The sequence below is a fragment of the Armigeres subalbatus genome, chromosome 1, assembly GCF_024139115.2.
Source record: "Armigeres subalbatus isolate Guangzhou_Male chromosome 1, GZ_Asu_2, whole genome shotgun sequence".
In the NCBI taxonomy this organism is placed as follows: domain Eukaryota; kingdom Metazoa; phylum Arthropoda; class Insecta; order Diptera; family Culicidae; genus Armigeres; species Armigeres subalbatus.
In genome coordinates, this window is record NC_085139.1 from 272,457,069 (window position 1) to 272,477,112 (window position 20,044).

General features: G+C 39.4%; 1 protein-coding gene across 4 annotated transcripts in view; it reads right to left on the minus strand.

The window, feature by feature from the left end:
- Positions 1-20,044, minus strand: part of LOC134207614 (uncharacterized) — a 531,539-nt gene that overhangs the window by 162,866 nt on the left and 348,629 nt on the right. Inside the window, exon 1 of one of the 4 annotated variants that reach the window (XM_062683332.1) lies at positions 972-2,374. The exons of the other annotated variants lie outside the window; for them this stretch is intronic. Within the exon in view, the coding sequence (XP_062539316.1) occupies positions 972-1,290 (319 nt within the window). The 5' untranslated portion in view covers positions 1,291-2,374. Of the gene's footprint in view, positions 1-971; positions 2,375-20,044 lie in introns of those variants that run through there. 4 annotated transcript variants of the gene reach the window in all.

A 20,044-nucleotide genomic window follows, 5' to 3' on the forward strand; every position in this document is an offset into this window, starting at 1 on the left:
CCAGAGGTCATAAAGTCGCAATTCAGAGGACAACATTACTTTTACTCGAAACCATTCCATTTAGCCTTTTTCTATGAGAAATTTCTGACGCCAACTGTCAGATCGGTACGAAACTATGAAAGGGAACGGGTAATGTCTAAATTGTTTATCAGCTCACTCCCAATTTCGGCTATCAGACCGCTGGTTGAACCGGCCTACAAAATTCGCCAACTGATTGAAGGACGAGGGAAATCGTGCTTACCTAAACCTTACATTAGGCGTCATGCGTCAATTAAAAAGTTTCGAAATTAATGAAAACTAACCCAATCATAAATTCACTAAACAGCAAAGGTATATCCGGAACATCTGCTGTAGGCCGAATTGACGTTGAAAAAGCTAGCATCTGCAATAATATACCGGTCTAGTATACAAGATCTTCCTAGTAAAAACTAATCAAAAACACATTTTCAGCGTGGTTTTCTATAAAATCAGTGCTTTGGTGAGTCGTTGAAAACTTTTAAGGTTCATATCGAAAATCAGATTAACAAATTTAGCAAAACTTGGTTTAGAAGCCATTTTACAATTTTACTCAAAACCCAAAATAAAGTAGGATCAAATCGAACAATATTTAAAAAAAAAAAGGAACATTATGGCAGAAACAAACAAGAAGTTGAGAATTTCCTTATTGAAATATATTTTAAATTTAATGATAGCTCGTCAGCAACTGGGAGAAAAAGTATGAAGAGGTAACTCCCGTTATTTTGTTTATTTGTTTATTATTGTATATTCGTAAAAGATTATCGTATATACAATTTCTGACAATATTTCAAATATTCTTGGAGTGGATGTCTTAGAGCACTCAAATGATGGTTTCTGATAATATTGAACGAAAAAACTGTAACTCAAAAAAAATTGCGATGAACTACATTGTTAGCCCTCAGCATATGCAGCATAAATTAACCTGAGACATGAAACGGCACCCAAGCGCTTACCTTCCGGTCCCCGTAGACACTCCAGCTCGATCGTGTAGTCCCAGCACTCCATACTGTTCAACCGGGACAGCGAGGTCAGTGACGGTGCGCCACTGCCACCGCCCCCAACGTCCCACAGAGCCCCGTTATGTCCCAGCGGTTGCGGTTGGTTCTGCTGCGGTGAATGCGGCTGCGACGCTGACGGCGAAATTGCACTATTCAAAGCAACCGCAGCAGCAACATTGCCGCTTCCACCAGTGCCACCGTTCAACGTTGGTGGCGGTGGTGGTCCAACAACGGTAGAAGCAGTGGTGCCACCACCGTTGACACTCATCTTCATCACGATCGCACCGAGAGGGCAGAGGGTTCAAAGTTGCGGTCCGTTCGATTAAAATTCGACCGCCTCCGCGGTAGCCATTATCGAAAACTCTCACTTTCCACAAACACAGTTCGCCGCCGCCGCCGCCGCCCCCGCCGCACGGTTTTCCAATCAATCTTGCGCGCACCAGTCACGAGTTTCTATTTCATTCTGGGGGATTGGTTCGCGTGTAGCCCGGATTGAAATGCACCCGAGCGCAAATTATTATGATTGTTGTAATCGATTAGGTGGACGGTGGTAGATCAGCATCCCAAGCACCAGTCCGGTGTGTTATCAAAGCAGATCTTCGTTTTTTACCATTTCACTAGAGCGGAGGGCCAACTGACTGACTGCAGCAGGCAGACTGCCGGGCGTCGAAGGTTCGGAAAAACTTTCAAAAACGACGGTGGTCATTGAAGCTTATCGAAAACTCCCTCGCGAACACGCGGACACTCACTACCGATCACTTTATCTTCTTCTGGGCGGGGAGTTGAGGGCGGTGGTGTTGGAAGGCACAAAATTTCAATTTCGAGGTCGTTCATACTTCAATTCTTCTGCGGCAGGTGTTGGAGCTTTGTTGGAGCTGAAATGTGCTGCACTCGCGCGCAATCACTCTCCATGTCTTCTTCTTCTTCACCGTGTCTTCGTTGGAGACTAGCCGAGAAACATAATTATCGTAATCACGAGAATTGCCAGTTTTCACCTGAATTACACACTCGACACAAATGCGGGGCTGCCCGCTCCACGCGGAACGCGGGATCGCTTAGGATTTTACGGAGACCTGCACTGTGCAGCTGAATCCACTCACGACAGAACAACACAAAAATGGGCACAACTGTCACAGGGCTTGTTTAGAACGCTCCAAGAAATACAGTCACCAGCCATCCATCACAACGGAGTACGCAGCGGTCTCGCCGATTTGAACCGTCTAATTGAAGTTAATTGGAGACTCCATGCACAAGCATCGAGCCCCAGCGAAACAGAACAAATTGGGGACGACCGAGAGTTGAGACGTTGCTGCTGCACAACGAAATTATCCACCGGGCTTAACGCGAAAACGTCTATCGCCAACCATCGCCAGTAGACGACTGAATGGCCGGCGTCGGTCGCGTCGTGGATCAACATCAACAGCCAGTAACAGTCCCACGGGGAGGTGCATTCGACGATCGCGCGTCGAGCAAGCAGGTGAGAGCGACGCGACGCCCGGTCCCTCATGAATGTGTATGGCTGAGGTGAGTTTGACGCGACGACGCGCGATGCGTTCGCGTGGTGAGTTTTCGTCGCGCTCTTGTTGGAGAATGCATCGAATTAAAAGGAAGGACCACGAGCAGCAGCGGTGTGAATTCGTATTCAAATGGAATGCATTTTTGCCTCCCGGGGTATAAATGGTTAACCCATTAATTCCCAGCGTGTTTTACAAGTGGAATGTGGTACAGGCATACCTCGATAGTACGTACACCTGCGAAATTTTAGTGTACGTACTATCGAAGCGTACGTACTATCAAAGCAAAAAAAAATCCGAACAAAAAAATTGTTTTTGCCTTTTTTTGTTTATTTAGGAATAGCAGAATGATCATAAAACCACCCGGAAGTCAAAGTTTCGATAGAAGGCTCTGTACTCTAAGCATATTTGTATTTAATATAGTACACAAGGGACCAACAAGACCCAGATTTTCTTTAAATGTAGCATGGAGCAAAATTATTTGTGCATGTGAGGCTTTTTTTTACAAAATACTGTATTTTAAAAAGAAAATCCATAAATTACGTGACATTTGCAAAAATAATATTTTAAGGATATGTTACACATGGTACATAATTATGCATGCTACTACAAAAAGCGACAATTGGCCGTGGTTGATAGATCGCTACATTTTTACGTGACGTATTTTATGGATTTCCCCTATAGATTTTATGTGAATGAAAAAGTTTATTATGATTTGTTATTATATAGGTACTTAACACAATGATGAGTATAAAAATAACAAAACAAATTTCGAAGATGTAAAAACGGGATAACATTCGAAGTTTTTTTTTAGTATCCTCATCTTTAGAATCGTGTTTACTTTTCTCGTACACCAAGGTGTAACGAAAAGGCTATATGTTCACTCCAAAAACGAAGTTTTCATAAGATGCCCGGAGGGTCTACTTTCATATACCGATCTACTCAGCTCGACGAATTGAGGCGATGTCTGTCAATAAAGTCTTAAAATGTAAATCTGGATGACGATCTACTCACAACTGCAGCTAGCGTAGATTTGATCTGTGGCCACGGCATACACAAACAAGGCACTATCGACACGTGTGTAAACATCAATTTCCATTTTAAACAATTGATGTCACTGCTATCGCTGTTCGAGACGATGCAAGCCAACGCTCTACGTTTTAGTATGGCCTTCTTTTGCACTCGTCCATACAGCGATAGCAATCACGTCACTTTTGAACTGTCATTTTCTTTACGAGCCTACCTTGATTCTGTATACCGTGATCTGTGACCAAAAAGTGTGACGTGGGAAATATCATGGCCACTAGATCCTTTTTTATTCAACCTATTCTCGGAGAAACATAAAACTAAAGAATAACTCCTAAAACGTCCCCTGAAATTCCTAATAGAATTTGTTTCGTATGTCAGTCTGAAATTATTTCATAACCTTATTTGCAATTTGCTTGGAAATTTAAAAATATTTTCCTTTCAAAATTCCTTATGAACTTCATTTGAATAAAACTTCTAGGAATTCCTAGAAATTTCTCCAGGAAATTCATAGGAAAATCCATTAAAAACTTATCTAAAAAGCCATTTGGGATCTCCTCCTTCAGGACATACTATAGAAAATTCTCCAGGAATACTCCCATAAGAATTCCTTCTAAAACTCTTCCTAAAAAAGAAACTTCCCGGAGTATCTCTTGAAGGAATTCTCTGCACAACAGCTTGAAAATTTCTGTGGGAATCTCGAAACGATTTCCGGGAGTTTATGAAGAAATTTTCTGGGAATTTGTAAAGGAGAACTTCTTGAAGTAATTTCCGGAGACATTTTTGGAGGCTTCGTGGAGGAATTTCTGAAAGAAAATTAGAGTGGGTTTCTAGAAGAATTTCCGGGGTTATTGTTTTAAGATTTTGCTGCTAATTCCTGGAAAAAAATCTCGGAAAATCATGAAGGAATTTTTGGATGATTTTTTGTAGACATTTTAGAAGAAGTACCAGCAGAATTTTTAAGAATTCCGGCTGATTCTTCCGGGAGAATTCCTTCAATGATTTCCAGAGGAATTTTTGAAGGTTGTTAACGGCGAGTAACATTGTGTGTATTTAAAATCATGATTTCGGGAATTCAGTGAAATAAATGTTAAAGACAATCCTCACAGAATCCGAATGTGAAAGTACTCGCGTTTTCAAGGGCACACCACTCAATACGGAAGCAATGTACAATTGTCATTTTTATTATTTCACGCACGCTGTGACGCTTTGCGACGAGTACTTTTAAATTTGAAATCCTGGGATTGCCATTAAATTAAGTACTGCGCCTACGGTCAATTTAAAAAAATACGCTTGGACAGTCGATTGACTGGCTGAGTGGGCAAGATATCGGTAAATCCAAAACGGAATGGGAAAAGAGATTTTGGCGTTGGGCTTTAAGGTGGGAAGGGGCTCGCCGTTGAAGAGTAGAAAGGTAGTAGAGTTTTGAAAGCCAAACCGATAACAATGGTGAATAAACGCGAGAGAAGCCAAGTAGCCATAGTCTACAACGTGTGCGAAAGTTCTTCCGAGTTCTTCGGCCTTACCTAGAGTCCTAAGTCCTTACCTAGAGTCCTAAGGCCTTAGCTAGAGCCGAAAGAATGGGACACCGATTTTGTCCCGAAGTGTTGCGAGAACCCGCCCAACACTTGTAGAAGCCGTAGCAATCTGGGTCGGTTAGAAGCCTAGTAGAAGCGACCACCGGAGAGTTACCGTTGCCATTATCCGACATTCGCCGCCACCGTTCTTTGAAGCCCATATCTCATCGAAGCTACAAGCCGCAATCTCCACATTACCGGTGTGGGCAAGCCAGCCCGCCGAAGGAGGTACACGACCTAACCAACAATGTGCATACCAACCGTTTCTTCTGCCACCACCACCGAGAAGACAATAAATCGTTTAAACGAGAGTAGCGCTTTGTGTTAGGATTCCGAAATCCGTCGTCGCACGCCCTGAGATCCGGAATTAAAAGAGATCTTTCGTACCCACCCCGAAAGGGTAGTCCAGCAGCCTGGGGTTTGATGCGGGTTTCATTATAAAATCATGTTCTATGAGTCCAGGGTCAAAAGGAGGTCGTATAGGTAGCTCCAAACGAATTTTAACGAAATTTTCTTAAAAATATCTGGAGAAATAGCCAGTTTGCAGACAAATTTCTCAGGGATTTTTTGGAGTTTGCATCGGTGGTGACGAAATCGAGGTGGTAGAAGAATTTGTGTACTTGGGCTCACTGGTGACTGCCGAAAATGATACCAGCAGAGAAATTCGGAGACGCATAGTGGCTGGAAATCGTACGTACTTTGGACTCCGCAAGACGAATCGAGATCGAATAGAGTTCGCCGCTGTAACAAACTGACAATTTACAAAACGCTTATTAGATCAGTAGTCCTCTACGGACACGAGACCTGGACGATGCTCGTGGAGAACCAACGTGCACTGGGAGTTTTCGAAAGGAAAGTGCTGCGTCCATCTATGGTGGGGTGCAGATGGCGGACGGTACGTGGAGGAGGCGAATGAACCACGAGTTACATCAGCTACTGGGAGAACCATCCATCGTTCACACCGCGAAAATCGGAAGACTGCGGTGGGCCGGGCACGTAACCAGAATGTCGGACAGTATCAGGTATCAGGTATCTGGTAGTAGGTAGTAGGTAGGTAGTCTGAATAAATAAAATAATAATGACGCTGCCACGCCACTGCCGCTGGCTGAAAATGATCTGGCACGCCACCGCCGATATGGGAATAGACCATAATAATTATATCAAAATAGGGGAAAGACGGCTTTGGCAGGTTTTGTTCTATTATTGGCAGGGGGTTTTGTCGACCAAATTTTATGAAATTTGGCCACAATATTCTTTGATATGCAAAGAATGTTTAGGCCAAATTTGAGCCTAGTCAGTCATAAAAAACCCCCCTGCCAATAATAGAACCTGCCAATAAAACCTGCCAAAGCCGTCTTCCCTCTAAATAGAATGAAATAATTGTTCAACAAAAAATATCATTTTCTTTAGTATTTAAGGCTGCTAATTTTTTTCGCAAGAAAAATGTTGTCACCAACGAGTGGATAGATTGGAACTTAACCTACTGAAAACTGAATTAATCAATGAAACATCTTGTCGCAAATTTTTAAGAAACACTGTTCCCATGATGGATTTAATTTTTTCCTCGTGGAAATATTCTCTGGTCTATTAGGTGAATTAATAGATGGGGACGGGTTCTAGAACTGCAACTAACTTCCTACTAATAGATAAAATAATTCATAAACATAATAATTATTCAATTAAGTGGATAGCTATTTTGCTTTCTAAGAAAATCGTCTAAACATCCATACACATACAATTTCAATCATTGCTGGTAATATTTTTAGAGAATGTTATCAGCTGTTTCAGATGTACTTTGAATTATATGCTATGTGAAACTGTCTAATATTTATGACACCCTGTTTTTTTGAAGTTCTGCAACTAAATTCGTTATAAGCTCACGATGATGTTTAAATCAGATGTAAAATTATTTCGTAGCATATGAAAGACCCCACGCATGTGCCTTAATCAAAACATAAAAAAAAATTAACTAAAATCTTACAAAAAATCAAACAAAAAAATTTGTTTTTGTGTACGTACTATCGAGGTAAAATGTACGTACAATCGAGGGTACGTACTATCGAGGGTACGCACTATCGAGGGTACGTACTATCGAGGTATGCCTGTAATGAAATTAGCTCTTCTGTTTTTTCTTTCGGACGTTTCATGATCGATATTGCCTTTCTTGTTAGCTAACCAAAATGTCTTTATTGAAAATTGACCAGCTCATACAATATGCTTGAAAGTTATGGCCAATATACTATTTTAACAATGGTCGAAGAAGGTACAGTTTCCGGTAGGTGGCTTAATTAGAGTTTTTATTATATGAATCGAAAATACATACAGAGCTGCTTGTAAAACCTTTCGCGTGTAATTTCGACAAAAAAAGATAAGATATCCAATCGTTAGCCTCAATCAGATCTCCACATTTCAAATCAAATAAAGAGAATCCAATGTCCAAACTTCTAATATCTACCTAGTTGGAAAAAATCAGCTTTTCAACCGTAGGAAATCGCAATAATACAACGAATCAACAGGAAACCAATCTTCCATTTATATCAATATTCAGATTGTAGAATCTTTCAAATACCTACATCATCGAGTTAAAGTTAGACAAAACCGGATCATAAAATTAAAATGATTTTTTTTTATTCAAGGAAAAGATAATCTAAATTCCTTGAAAACAAAAAATAAACTTTTGGAATGTTAAAAAACAAATGCAAATCCAGTATTTCAGTGAAGAAAATTCAATTAAATCAATTTTTCAATTGAAGAGAGATCCAATCTCAAACTGGAACGCATTCAATTTAAAAGGGCTTCCGATTGGAAAGATTCTATTACATTCAGTTAAAAAAACCCAATTTTTTTTGTACATGAATTCAATCCCTAATCTAAACACCCTGACACCCAGGAAGTACTTTTTTTTTCTTCGACTGAAGGAAGTCTATTCTTTCGATTGGAATGATACCGCTCTTCCATAAAAAAAAACAAATCTTCCATACAAATAGTCATTCAATATCAACTTGGTCAAATCCCATTTTCCGTGTGCAGAAAGTATTTAAGATTGTACGTGGAATTCAAAATTGGACCTGCATATCTGGAATCGCTGGTCAATTTCAAAGCCGTTAAAACTGTAAGCAGTAAGTCCATGAAAGAGTAAGAAGCTTTCAATTTGACCTTGCGATGTACCCCACTTGTGTTGTTGCTTGGTTAGATTCATCTCTGCATCCTAATCACGTAGCTATTCCTTAGGTTAGGTGTTATGATGCGTTGAAGGGCGTACTAATTATATTTGCGATGTTTGTTACAGTTTCTATATTTGTCCACTGGATGGACTGGTGTTATGAAACCATTTCAAGCAACGAAGTCGACGGAACTAATTCCTCGACTAGACCACAAAATTGCTTTCCCAGATTTATCTTTGAAAAAGGCAGATCTAAGCTGGCCGAGGTTCTGCTAAGCCATATCAAGCAGATTTTCATTGTAATGCTTTGTTTGTAAAACAGAAAACAAAGTATATCATTTTAATGTGAATATCCTCGATTACTGAATCGAGAAATCTTAATAATTAGAATCGCTACACATTATTTTGTGCTAAAATTGAGTGATTTTTCATTGACATTTGGTGCGGATCAGCACAACCCCGACCGACTAACTTAACTCTTTCTGGTAGAGGTATCAATTTTGATACCAGTAATAATAAAAACGTCGATTAATTAACATCTTTGATATGCAGGTTCAATGAAAGCGCTCAGTACGACTTAGTGTTGATATTTTTAATGAGCGTGAGTGCTGCTGGCATAAGGTGCTCAGTACCACTTGGTGTTGCTAATGTTCGTATAGAGCGCGAGTAGTGCGAGCATAAAAAAGCGCAGTACGATTTAGTGATGTTATTTTTTTAGAATGAGCGCGATGGATGCTCAGTGCGACTTAGTGCGAGTGGGTGTTGTGAATATTTATATGAGGGCGAGTTATGTTCGCATAATGTACTCAGTGCGACTTAGTGTTGCTAATGTTCGTGTGTTAAGTCATGATATTTTAACAAGTTTAATTCAACTTCGTCCCATTGTAGTTAAGTGAGTATGGTATAATGCCAAATATAGTTAAAAAACAAACTTTTTATTTTCGAAGTATTCGTTTTTCATAGAAGAACAATTGTAATGACCAAAATACCTTTTTTTTTTATTAAAATACCTCAGAAGAGGGGGAATGTGTGGCAGTGAGATAGCACTTGTTGTTTACTATATAAAGCGAATATTCAATAACTTCAAAACCATCTAAGCAGGTTTAATGTGAACCACAACTGACTGCCACATTATTAGCAATCAAAGCAATCGGTAAATGAATCGTCTGTCACACGTAGTGAACCATCAGTGGCATAAGGTGATTCAAGAGGCTCTCGCTTGACTACAGCTAGAATAAACTCCACAGGCATATTGAACTGTTCGAGCAAACGATGGTAGAAAATGGCATTTACGACCCTATGATCCGTTTGGCCAAATGCTCCGTTCTGCCAAACGAAATTTTCGGCCGCATGATTTTTTCAGAGGCCCTTCTTAGCCTAGCGGTAAGATGCGCGGCTATAAAGCAAGACCATGCTGATGATGGTTGCAGGGTTCGATTCCCGGTGCCGGTCTAGGCAATTTTCGGTTTGGAAATTTTCTCGACTTCCCTGGGCAAAAAAGTATCATCGTGTTGGCCTCATGATGCAAAACTGGTAAATTGGCTTAGAAACCACGCGGTTAATAACTTAAGAAGTGCTGAATGAACACCAAACAGCGAGGCGGCAATGTCCCAGAGGGGAATGTACCCAGTCAACTCAAGATCGTATATGATGTCACATAAGATGATAAAGTGGAGGCCATATAGGTACTTCTCCATACAATATGGACGCATATCACCTCCACTTTAGCGTCTTATGTTGCGTCATATACGATTTTGTGTTTACTGGGTAATGCCAATAAGAGAGAAGATGATTTGTTCAGCCATTAGCTGTTCGGTCAGCTTGTTTTTGGCCTAATAACTAGTAATAACTAATAATAAGTAGAGATTCTTGAATCCAATCTTGAAGAAGAAAACGATTTACCAACTGTAAAGAACGCGAAGAAGTCTTCCATTCGAATTAAATTTCATATTTCAGAACTGAACAGAATTCAATCTGCAGTTTTTGTTTGTTGTTGTTTTATGTTGAGGTGACTTTTGATCTAAGGTAAGCTCGCCATCTGATTAGATTTCAAATTCAAGAAAATCAATATTGCTTTCGGAGTCGTTTCAGTATTTTTTTTGTGAATATTTCAATCATTCAATCAGACAGAACTCAATCTTTGGGTTTCAATTAGAGGTGTGCGCCGGTCCAAAAATCGGCGGCGGTGGCGTTTGCCAGAATTTTGGTCAGCGACGGCGGCGTTTATGGCGTCACGCCGAAAGCCATTTTAGCCGGCGGCGGCGGCGTGAATTGGCGTGGAGTTTTTTACGTACGTTTCTTGAAGATTTTTTCTGCATTTTTTCAGGATTTTTTCAAGACTTCAACAGAAGAATCTTCTGAATTTCGACGGAAAAATCTGATGAACTTCTCCCAAAAATTCTTTGAGCTTCTCTAAAATATTCATTTAAAAATTATTTTCGTATTTTCCATGGCTACTACTTTGAAATTTTGAAATTTTTTATGCAAACTTCTCCGGAAACGGTTATACATAAAACGGAAAACAGTTGGGCCAAAAATTTCATTTGGCCAAAGCGACATACGGCCGAATTGGTAATAAACACTCTTCTCTAACAAGTCTGAAACGGTCATTAGGCCGAAAATATCGTTCGGTCGAAAAAATTTTTCGACAGAAAGGGCCATTTGGTCAAAAATGTCATTTGGTCCAACAACCAAATGTTGATATATGGTCAAAAATATCCACCGGTTCGGCCTTTCTTCTGACAATTTCGGCCAAACAACTTTTTGAGCAAACGACTTTAGCGGTCGAATGGCCAGTCGGCCGAACGACAATTTTCGGCCGTATGTCCATTTCAGCTAAATAAAATTGTCGGCCAAAGTTTTAGTCAAATGGTTTGTTCGGCCAAATGACATATGCGGCCAAACACCTTTAGGCCTTGTGTCTATCCAAATTGGCAAATTGCCCTACCTGTTGTTTGGCCGAAAGTCATCTAGCCAAATTCCATTAGGTCGAATTAAACGTTTGTCCGAAACGGTATTAGGTCGAAATGGTTTGACCGAAAATGACATTTGGCGGAGAACGACAAACAGCCGAAAAAGTTGTTCGCCCGAACAGTTTATTTGGCTGAAATTGTAATTTAGCCGAAAATGCCGTTTGGTAGAAATGGTCGTTTGGCAGAAAGAGTTATTTGGCTCTGCTAAACAAACATTGCATCCAAACGGCATTTCTGCCAAATAACATGTGCAGCTAAACGGTTTTTTTTGGCGCAAAGTGACCAATTCAGCCGAGTGACACTTGCAAAATGACCAAATTGTCAAATAAGAGGGGGGACTTATCCCTTTCTAGAAAAAAATTGCCCCCCTAGGATTTGAAAAGATCATTAGCAGTGATATAAATTTTCAATATATAGCATAATGAATTAATGAAAAAGTTTGAAGACATATTAAGCCTATCATAATGAAATGAGTGGAAGACAAATGAGCTTTTTTTTCATTTCTGAGAAAGATTCCTGTGTGCCAGTGAAATTGCACTTGTTGATAATTATGAAAAGGCAATATCTAATTGATTTGAAAGCATCAAAGTAAGCTTGATATGAACAACAACGGAGAGCTACTAAAATATCAATCAAAGCAAACGTGATACTTTGCCAGAAGTCAAATACATGTGGTCAACCATCACGGACTGGAGTGACAGTTTTCCAGCAGACTTCCGCTTGCCTAGCAGCATGATAATTTCCACAGATTCCATCAGCATCCGAGAAGAATTCTCATAGGAATCTCAAAAGAATTCCTTTGAGAGTCATCGAAGTATTCCAACCGGAATCCAGAAGAATTCACACTGGATTCCTTTCGGTATCGTTATGGGATACCCTTGGGGATCTGTGGGAGATACCCTTCATAATCCATGGAGGATTTGTTTCAGAATCTTCGGAATTCCTCCGGAGTCGTTCGAAGATTTGTTTCAAAAATGTTCGGAGATTTGCGGAATTCCTTGACGATTTGTTTTAGAATACTTCGACGATTTGTTTCAGAATCCCTTGAATATTCATTTTGGAGTCTCTCGACGTTTTGCCTAGGAATCCCTGAACGATCGGAATCCCTCTAACGATTTTCTTCGGTATCCCTCGACGAATTGCTTCGGAATACTTCGACGATTTGCTTCGGAATTCCTAGAAGATTAATTTTGGACTTCCTCGACGATTTATTTCGGAATCCTTCAAGGATTTGCTTAAACATACATGGAGGATTGCCTTCGGAATTGCTGGAGAATTCTTTACGGAATCTCTGGAGGATTGATTCGGAGTCCCTCCACGATTTCTACAGATTGCTTCGGAATCATTCGAAGATTTGCTCCTACATCCCTGGAACATTGCCTACGAAATCCATGAATATTCTCGTCGGAATTCTTGGAGGAAGCTATTTGGAATCTCTAGAAGATTCTCATTGGAATCCCTGAAACATTTCCGTTCGATACACTAGAACGTACCCTTTCAAATTCCTGGATGTCGAAATTCCTAGATGGTGGAGGATGTTCATAAGATCATCATTGGACGCCCTGGAACATTCCTGTCGAAATCCCGGTGTATTGCCTTCAGAATCCCTAGAGATTTCCTTCGGTCATCGAAATCCTTGGAGGATTCCCGTCGAAAACCCTGGCGGAATGTTGCATTTAATGCAAAAATTTCCACTGCCTACCGGTGGGAACCTGACGGTGACCCGTCACATATTGTTCTTTCAGTGTGCGGGACAAACCGAGCGCTACTATACTTAGATGCAAAGCCGTACGCTATCAACTTGAGTTGTTGTAGCAATCATCGGCTGGTAAACAAACATACTTCGATACTATGGGCTACAGCAGAAAGCACATGCTTGAGGAAAAAGAATATGGATGAGTGTGATTGATCCGCAATTGCCTTAGGTGCGTGGTTGAACCGTATTTATCAGATTATCAATAAGATGAGGTGGTAAAATGTTCGAGAATTTTCGGAAAGAATCTTAAACTAGAGAAAATAGATGAAGGGGCTATAGAAGCAAACCCCCCCCCCCTCCCCTAGCCATCGGGGCTAGTTACGCCAATGCGGAAAAATCTACGGAAATTTCAATAAATCGTCCTAATTTTAATGGAAAATTCTGCGGACTTCTTTAATTTTGTATCGGCGTGGAGAATTATAGACCAACGGCGTGACAAATTTAAAACGGCGGCGCGCCGATGCAAAACTGCCGGCGGCTGCGGCGTGTCAAAAACTGTCGGCGGCGGCGGCGTGGCGTGGCGGCGCACACCTCATTAGTTTCAATCAAATTCCGATTAAAGTAAATCCAATCTCCTACACGTACATATTTTAAATATGTTATTGTGGAGAATCCAGCTGTACGATGATTGAAAAACTAAAATAATCCAATAAGAATACTAAAAATTATTGTTGTTGGTTACCTTCGTTCGGAATAATCAATTTTGCTATGAACCGTAAGTCAAATCTTACAAAATAAAAACTAGGAAAACTTTTTTCTTGTTCCAATGTATGAAAAAAGGAACTAAATTTAATTGGAAAGAAACCATTGTTAAATTTAGAAGAAAAAAAATCAATTGTTTGTTAAGTCTAATGAGGTTGGTCCGACTGGAAAAAGTATAACTTTGCGGTTGAAAATTCAAATTCCTGATTTTAGTTTTTAAAAATGTATAAATCTTCCAATTGAAGTGATTCAAATACTGGTGTAGACATTTCAAGTACCTATCTGATAAGAGTGATTCAAACTTGCCGATTAATGAGAACCGCAAACATAACCTTCCTATTTTTCGAGTGGAAAGAATTTGATCAGCATTCCGAATTTGAAAAATTACAAGTTCAATCCTTTAACTGAGAAAAAAAAATCTGTTTCACCTGGTTGTAGTCTTTTAATTGTGTGGAATAAGTAATCAAACTGAGAAGAATTCAATATTTTTATAAGAGTGATTTCCTCCCACAACATTTTTTTTATTGACTTGATTTGTTAAATCAGGCTCTAGGACGCTGCTTTAATTTTGCACTGCTTGAGTGTGATTCAGAAGCATGTATTTTTGCCTTTCTCGTATACTTAGTATAATAGTAAATCAATATCTTTCATCATGTCGATGGATTCCTCGGTCCCTCAATATCTCTCATCATGTCGATGGATTCCTCGAACCCTTCAATTTGCTTATATTTTTCCTTTCAACATCTTGATAACCTCCTTATCTCGATCATTCTCCCCATGTCGATTTAAACAATTTTCTAGGCTACTAGACCATATTTGGGCAATAACAAACACATAAAAACCAGAAATAACATTTGCTTTATTGTTGCTTTTCATAGCAACGAGTTTTTTTCAGATCTGGCACCAATTCTAAGTTTTCTTTAATTCCTCGATCTCTTTAATATTGAGATGTGGAGAGGCGACAGAATTTGCAAATATCATTTTTGACGTAAACTACGTCCAAGGGGAAGGCGCGGATACAGAGTGTAAAATGGAAATTTACAAATGCGAGATCGTCACGAAATTATGATAGATTTAAAACGCAAGCAACGTCTTTATCTTTCAATTGATTTTCGAGATTTTCTTATCAATCGATTCGGAAACTCTCCAGCAATTTTCCAAACTCATCGATACTATTGACTATCACCGTTAACATATTGACAATGTAATGTATTTCCAAAACCGGAAAAAAAATCAAAAATAATCAATCCCGTTCATGCATCCCCAACACGGACATCAGATTGATGTAGGGTACGGGCTTTTTGGTCAACTGCTTTGTTTTCTCTGTGTATAAAAAGACTCGTGTTTTGCGTCAGCGCGTCATTTTCATTCAGGATTTAACGGACAGCGGACCAGTCGTCCAACAGCGATTCCAGCCCAGCGACAACGGCTGTCACAGCGGTGGTGGTGTAGCAGATTTTTTTTCGCTACAGTGGCGGCGTCACGGCATCAGCAGCGCGTCATTCACGTCCGTGTACCAGTCAACATTGGAGGCATTCGACGGCGTATGTAGCCGCGAGCTATCGGATAATTGTTGGTCGAATGGTTGATGTTAGTGAGGCACATAATTCCAAATAAATCGATTCGTTTCAGGACCATCATGACATTGGGAAAGAAGGTAAAGTTGAGATGAATTTTCCAAAGTGCAACCGCAAGTCACTGCAGAGGCGTCGTTAGAGGTTGCTGCAGTGATTGGAAATGAAATCGGTTCCGAAATCAATTTTATTCAAAGTGCAAAGCATAATCGCTTGGCGACGGTACAAAGTTGCCATCGGTAGCAGAATCTCAAGCGCGTATCGGAATGAGACGATGCAATATATTTATTAGCATGATGACTGAAGAACAATTGATGGCGCGAGTATATCGGTCGTAACGACGGCCGTCGTTGGGTATTTGCCCTCGAAAATGTATTCACTGTGGAGAATGTCTCCGAAAATTTTCTCATAAGGGAAGTTTAATCCAAGATTATTTTCCTTCAAAATACAAAACAAATGTTGCCGTCGATAGACGAATTCCAAGTACGTGCCGGAAAAAATGCGCTTCAATGAATTTGTTCATAAGGAGTCCGAAGATAATTCAATGGCGTCAGTAATAGTGGACGTCTGCAGCTGATTGCAGCAGAATTCTTATTTCGGACGGTATCCAAATTTTGTTCAGTCACCATGCGAATAATTTGATTGCAGCGCTTCTCTCCGACACGCTTATTATTCCGCTACCGATGGCATTGTTACGATCGAGCTGACTGCTATCATAAAGCGATTGTGCTTTGAAATATGAAGAAACATTGATTCAGATTAACAAATGGTGGTCCGTAAAAATCAAAATATTGCACATTTCCAATCACAAATGGTCGGGGTTCAGCCAAATCGCACCAAGCGCCAACGAAAAATTTTCTGCTAAAAGTTTCGTTTAGCAGATTTAATTAAACGCAAATCGTATCGGATATCCCTCAACCCCATAACTGAGGATATTCTACTGCAAATGTACGCTTAAATTGATATGAAACTATTTCCGTTGTCCTTGTACGATCAAAATATCACATATCAGTCGAAAAGCCGCTCAGTGCGGTTTGGCTGAACCCCGACCAAATAGCAACCGAACAAAACTCAGAATCTAGCGAGCAAATTTCAATTTTCACCGACACCTGGGCGCCTTTTCCAGTTTTTTCCGGTTCTGGGCGCCTTTTCCAGTATTTAGCGTATTCCGAATTATTGGGCCAAGGTGGCCGCTGCTGGATAGCCCGACGGTCTGAATGACTGACTAGAGACCCGCCTATGCTGGGCGCAGGATGTTTTCCCGGACTCTATCCGATACTTTTGGGTCCTAACAGCGTTGTTGGCGGGTTCAGAAAGTGAGGTTAGGAGACTACTTGGTGGGTCAATGGTTTATGCAACCCTACCCAATTCGATTAGTGAAATTGTTCACCGACACCAAATCGAAATCTTCGCATTCAATGCGCAACCGAAAGAAATACTCGGTAATAATTTGGATAACTTGTTTTAAAACACTTGGTTGTAACTTTAATCTCTTCCAATTAGAAACCATCCGGTTCAAGATGTGGATTGGAAAAGCCTGCATGAATCCAATATAGTTCTCTCCGCCCCTAGTAGCTCTTTCTTTTAGTACATACGCCTGTTCTCAAAACCTCTTTCGTTTGTGGCAGTCCATTAATTTGCATATGGCAGTCCGGTTTGCTATTCGCTATGTGTGTTTTTACAAATTTTGTTGCTAATTACATTTGAATTTAATTAGTTCTACATTCAAATAACTTTTAAAGTGTGCATGCTAGTAATATATGAAGTAATATATTTTAACATTTTTAGGTTTTATAATTTCTTCTCCTGTACATACAATCTATTAAGTTTTTTTTATGCAGCTATCTATCATCGAAAATCGATTTTTATTTGTACCGACTGGCAAACTCGGGATAAAATGTCTCAACGGTAACAATGTCTCTGCGTCGAAACGTTGGACAAATAAAATTCTTGTTTCAATTCTAAAAGTCTACTGCGTAGCCGTTTTTCTTATGTTAAATTAACAATAAATAGTCGATCCATCAATAGTACATCTTATCGATTTATGTAACCGATCTGACTTGTGCTTGCTTGTATTATTTGTTCAAACTGTCATATTTATGTGATGTTTGTGATGTGTCAATTTTTTTTATTTGTCAGCTTTGACACATTTGTCTAGTTTTTTTTATTTGAATATTGTCCAATTTAAGTACATATTGGGAGAATATTATCCTTATTTAATCTTTTAATCATAGCTTTATTTTTCGCATATATAATAACAGTTCATTCGTCGACAACGTGTATGCATTTCTCGCTTAACTTTTCAAAAGGACCTAAGTAACATTTTTTTCATGATTTAATTTGAATAGCGCAATCAACAGAAAAACATGAAAGTTTTTGATTGCAGTACTCAAATTAATTCATGAAAAAAATGTTACTTAGGACCTTTTGAAAAGTTAAGCGAGATTTACATGGATTGTAATTTAATTTACGTCGATATCTCGACATGTTATCTTTTGGGTGCTACACACGTCTTCAATCGCATAGGAAAATAATCGACAATGGATGTTATCTACTCCACAAATACATCACAGTAAATAGCATTGGAAATGGCAGTGCTACGGTGTCCCTTAGAAGCTTCTGTGGACTGATTAAAAAATTCTGAATGATTAAAAAAATCCGAGATGGAAAACATGGACAATTGGGTTTCTTAGGGGTATTGAGATTATTACATATCTTGAATCTGTTATAAAAACTGAGTCTAAATCCAAAATTTTATTAATTTTGGTGCACGGGAACTATTTTAAAATAATTTCGAAAAACCTAATAATTTCGCGTATTGAACCACCCTAAGTTGATTTTACTATGGGCCGAGCTGTCAACCTGTGAGTCAACTGAAAGGCAGTCAAGTTTTCAATTTTTTTTAAAATGGATTTTTAACATCAAATTTAGGGTATGAAAAAATATGTTGTAGCTCAGAAAAAGGCGTTCTATCGAATGAATAAAATAAATCAACATGTTATTCAAAATTTTAAAAAAACAATAGTCTCTCACTATGTGATTTGTTAATTTTGTCAAATTTGTTCCTTTTTTTATTTTCTGATTTGTTTTACTTGCTTAATTTGTCTCAGCAAATAATTTAAAGAAACAGGAGTCAAATTGGAATAAATAAAAAACAAAGAAACAAAACAATAAATTAGTGTAATCGAGCAGCCGAAATTAAAGATAACATATTATTTAAACGTATAGCAGTCCTGCTTTTAGAACGCTAGGCAAATACGAATTAGACTGCCACCTATCGTTCACGTTAAGTAGAGTCATCACATCGTCGGGCTAGTACTGAAATAAGCGATAAAATGCTTGGAGTTGGCTGAGGTCTGTGAGAATGGTATTTCCACGCTTTTTGTGCTGCTTCGGGAGAACATTGTACCTCCTACCTATGAGAGCTGAACAAAAAAAAACAACAACTACTCAACATTATTGAGGACAAAGTGACCCAAGAAACGCAAGGGGAACAGTGCTCTCGTGGATTGCAACTCGGAAAGCGTACGGCTAAGTGCGCCATGGCCGTGGTGCAGGTTGGACGTCGTTTGACAACTTGCGATTTTTCTTCGCGATGCCGAGAATGCTGTCTTGAGTAGATACCGGGTAAGTACAAATAACGTGGGAGTAAGGCATTTCTAACAACTTGACTTTTCCTGACTGGGCGGGCGGGTTGTTCTGTCGCATGTAGAGTTGCGGTGGGTTCGCTCGCCTATAAGATAGGTGCACTGGAAGAAGTTATTACCATCGATGAGGATAGTTTGCAAAGAAGAACATAAATCGCTTCTTCCATTGTTCGTCTTGGATTATAACGATTATTCAAATCTGCGTAAAGAATTTGTTTCAGTGTGTGAATAGTCTCAAGTACGCAATGCAAATATTTTCCATAATTACAACGCGTACCCAACAGACACACGGGATCTTGTCGCTGTACGACATCATTCAATTGATGCATTATTTACCCGATGATTTATCCGAAGGCGGAATTTGCATTCGGTGAGACATGGGAAGTTCTTGAGATTGTTCGAATGGGAGGACCCGTTAGTGAAGTGGTCGGCGTCGTGTCGTGCTGCGCACGATATGAATAATGAGAGTTAAGCGTTGAATATCGCAAGAACCTTCCGATGTGATCTAACAAAGGTGAACACGTTCAGATCGCATTCACTTCCTTGGCGGAACAACGTCCGGTTCAATTAATTAAACAAAGTTACAATTAAGCACTTCGTAAGTCGGTGTTCTTAGTTTGTATCTCGATCTGACCTAAAAAAAACTTTGAAATCATGCGCCTTATATTTGAGCTTAGTTCTCATTGAATAGACACAAAGCAGTAACGCCCAAGTTGTGCGATGTAAAGACGAATACAATATTTTCTGTTCATATTCGTCCAAAGTTTTTTTTTGTCTTTATTAGAGAGACTTGCTGGCTCGTATCTCAGCCCGAAATTGAAGTATTATATTTAAACATATTTAATTTGATTCAGACAGATTATAATCGGATATTGGATAGATTATAATTCTTCGACATTATAATTCTTCAACGTTTTTTGATGATATTTTAACATTACGACTTTTAGATTGATGCATTTCCAATAAATTAAACAAATTTGTAAAACGGAACGAATTATTCTATTGGAATGAAGCATATTGTCACATTTTTTTTCTTGAAATAATGTATCCTTATGATCCATAGCGGCTACATCGGGCCCAGAAAACATAAAGCATTG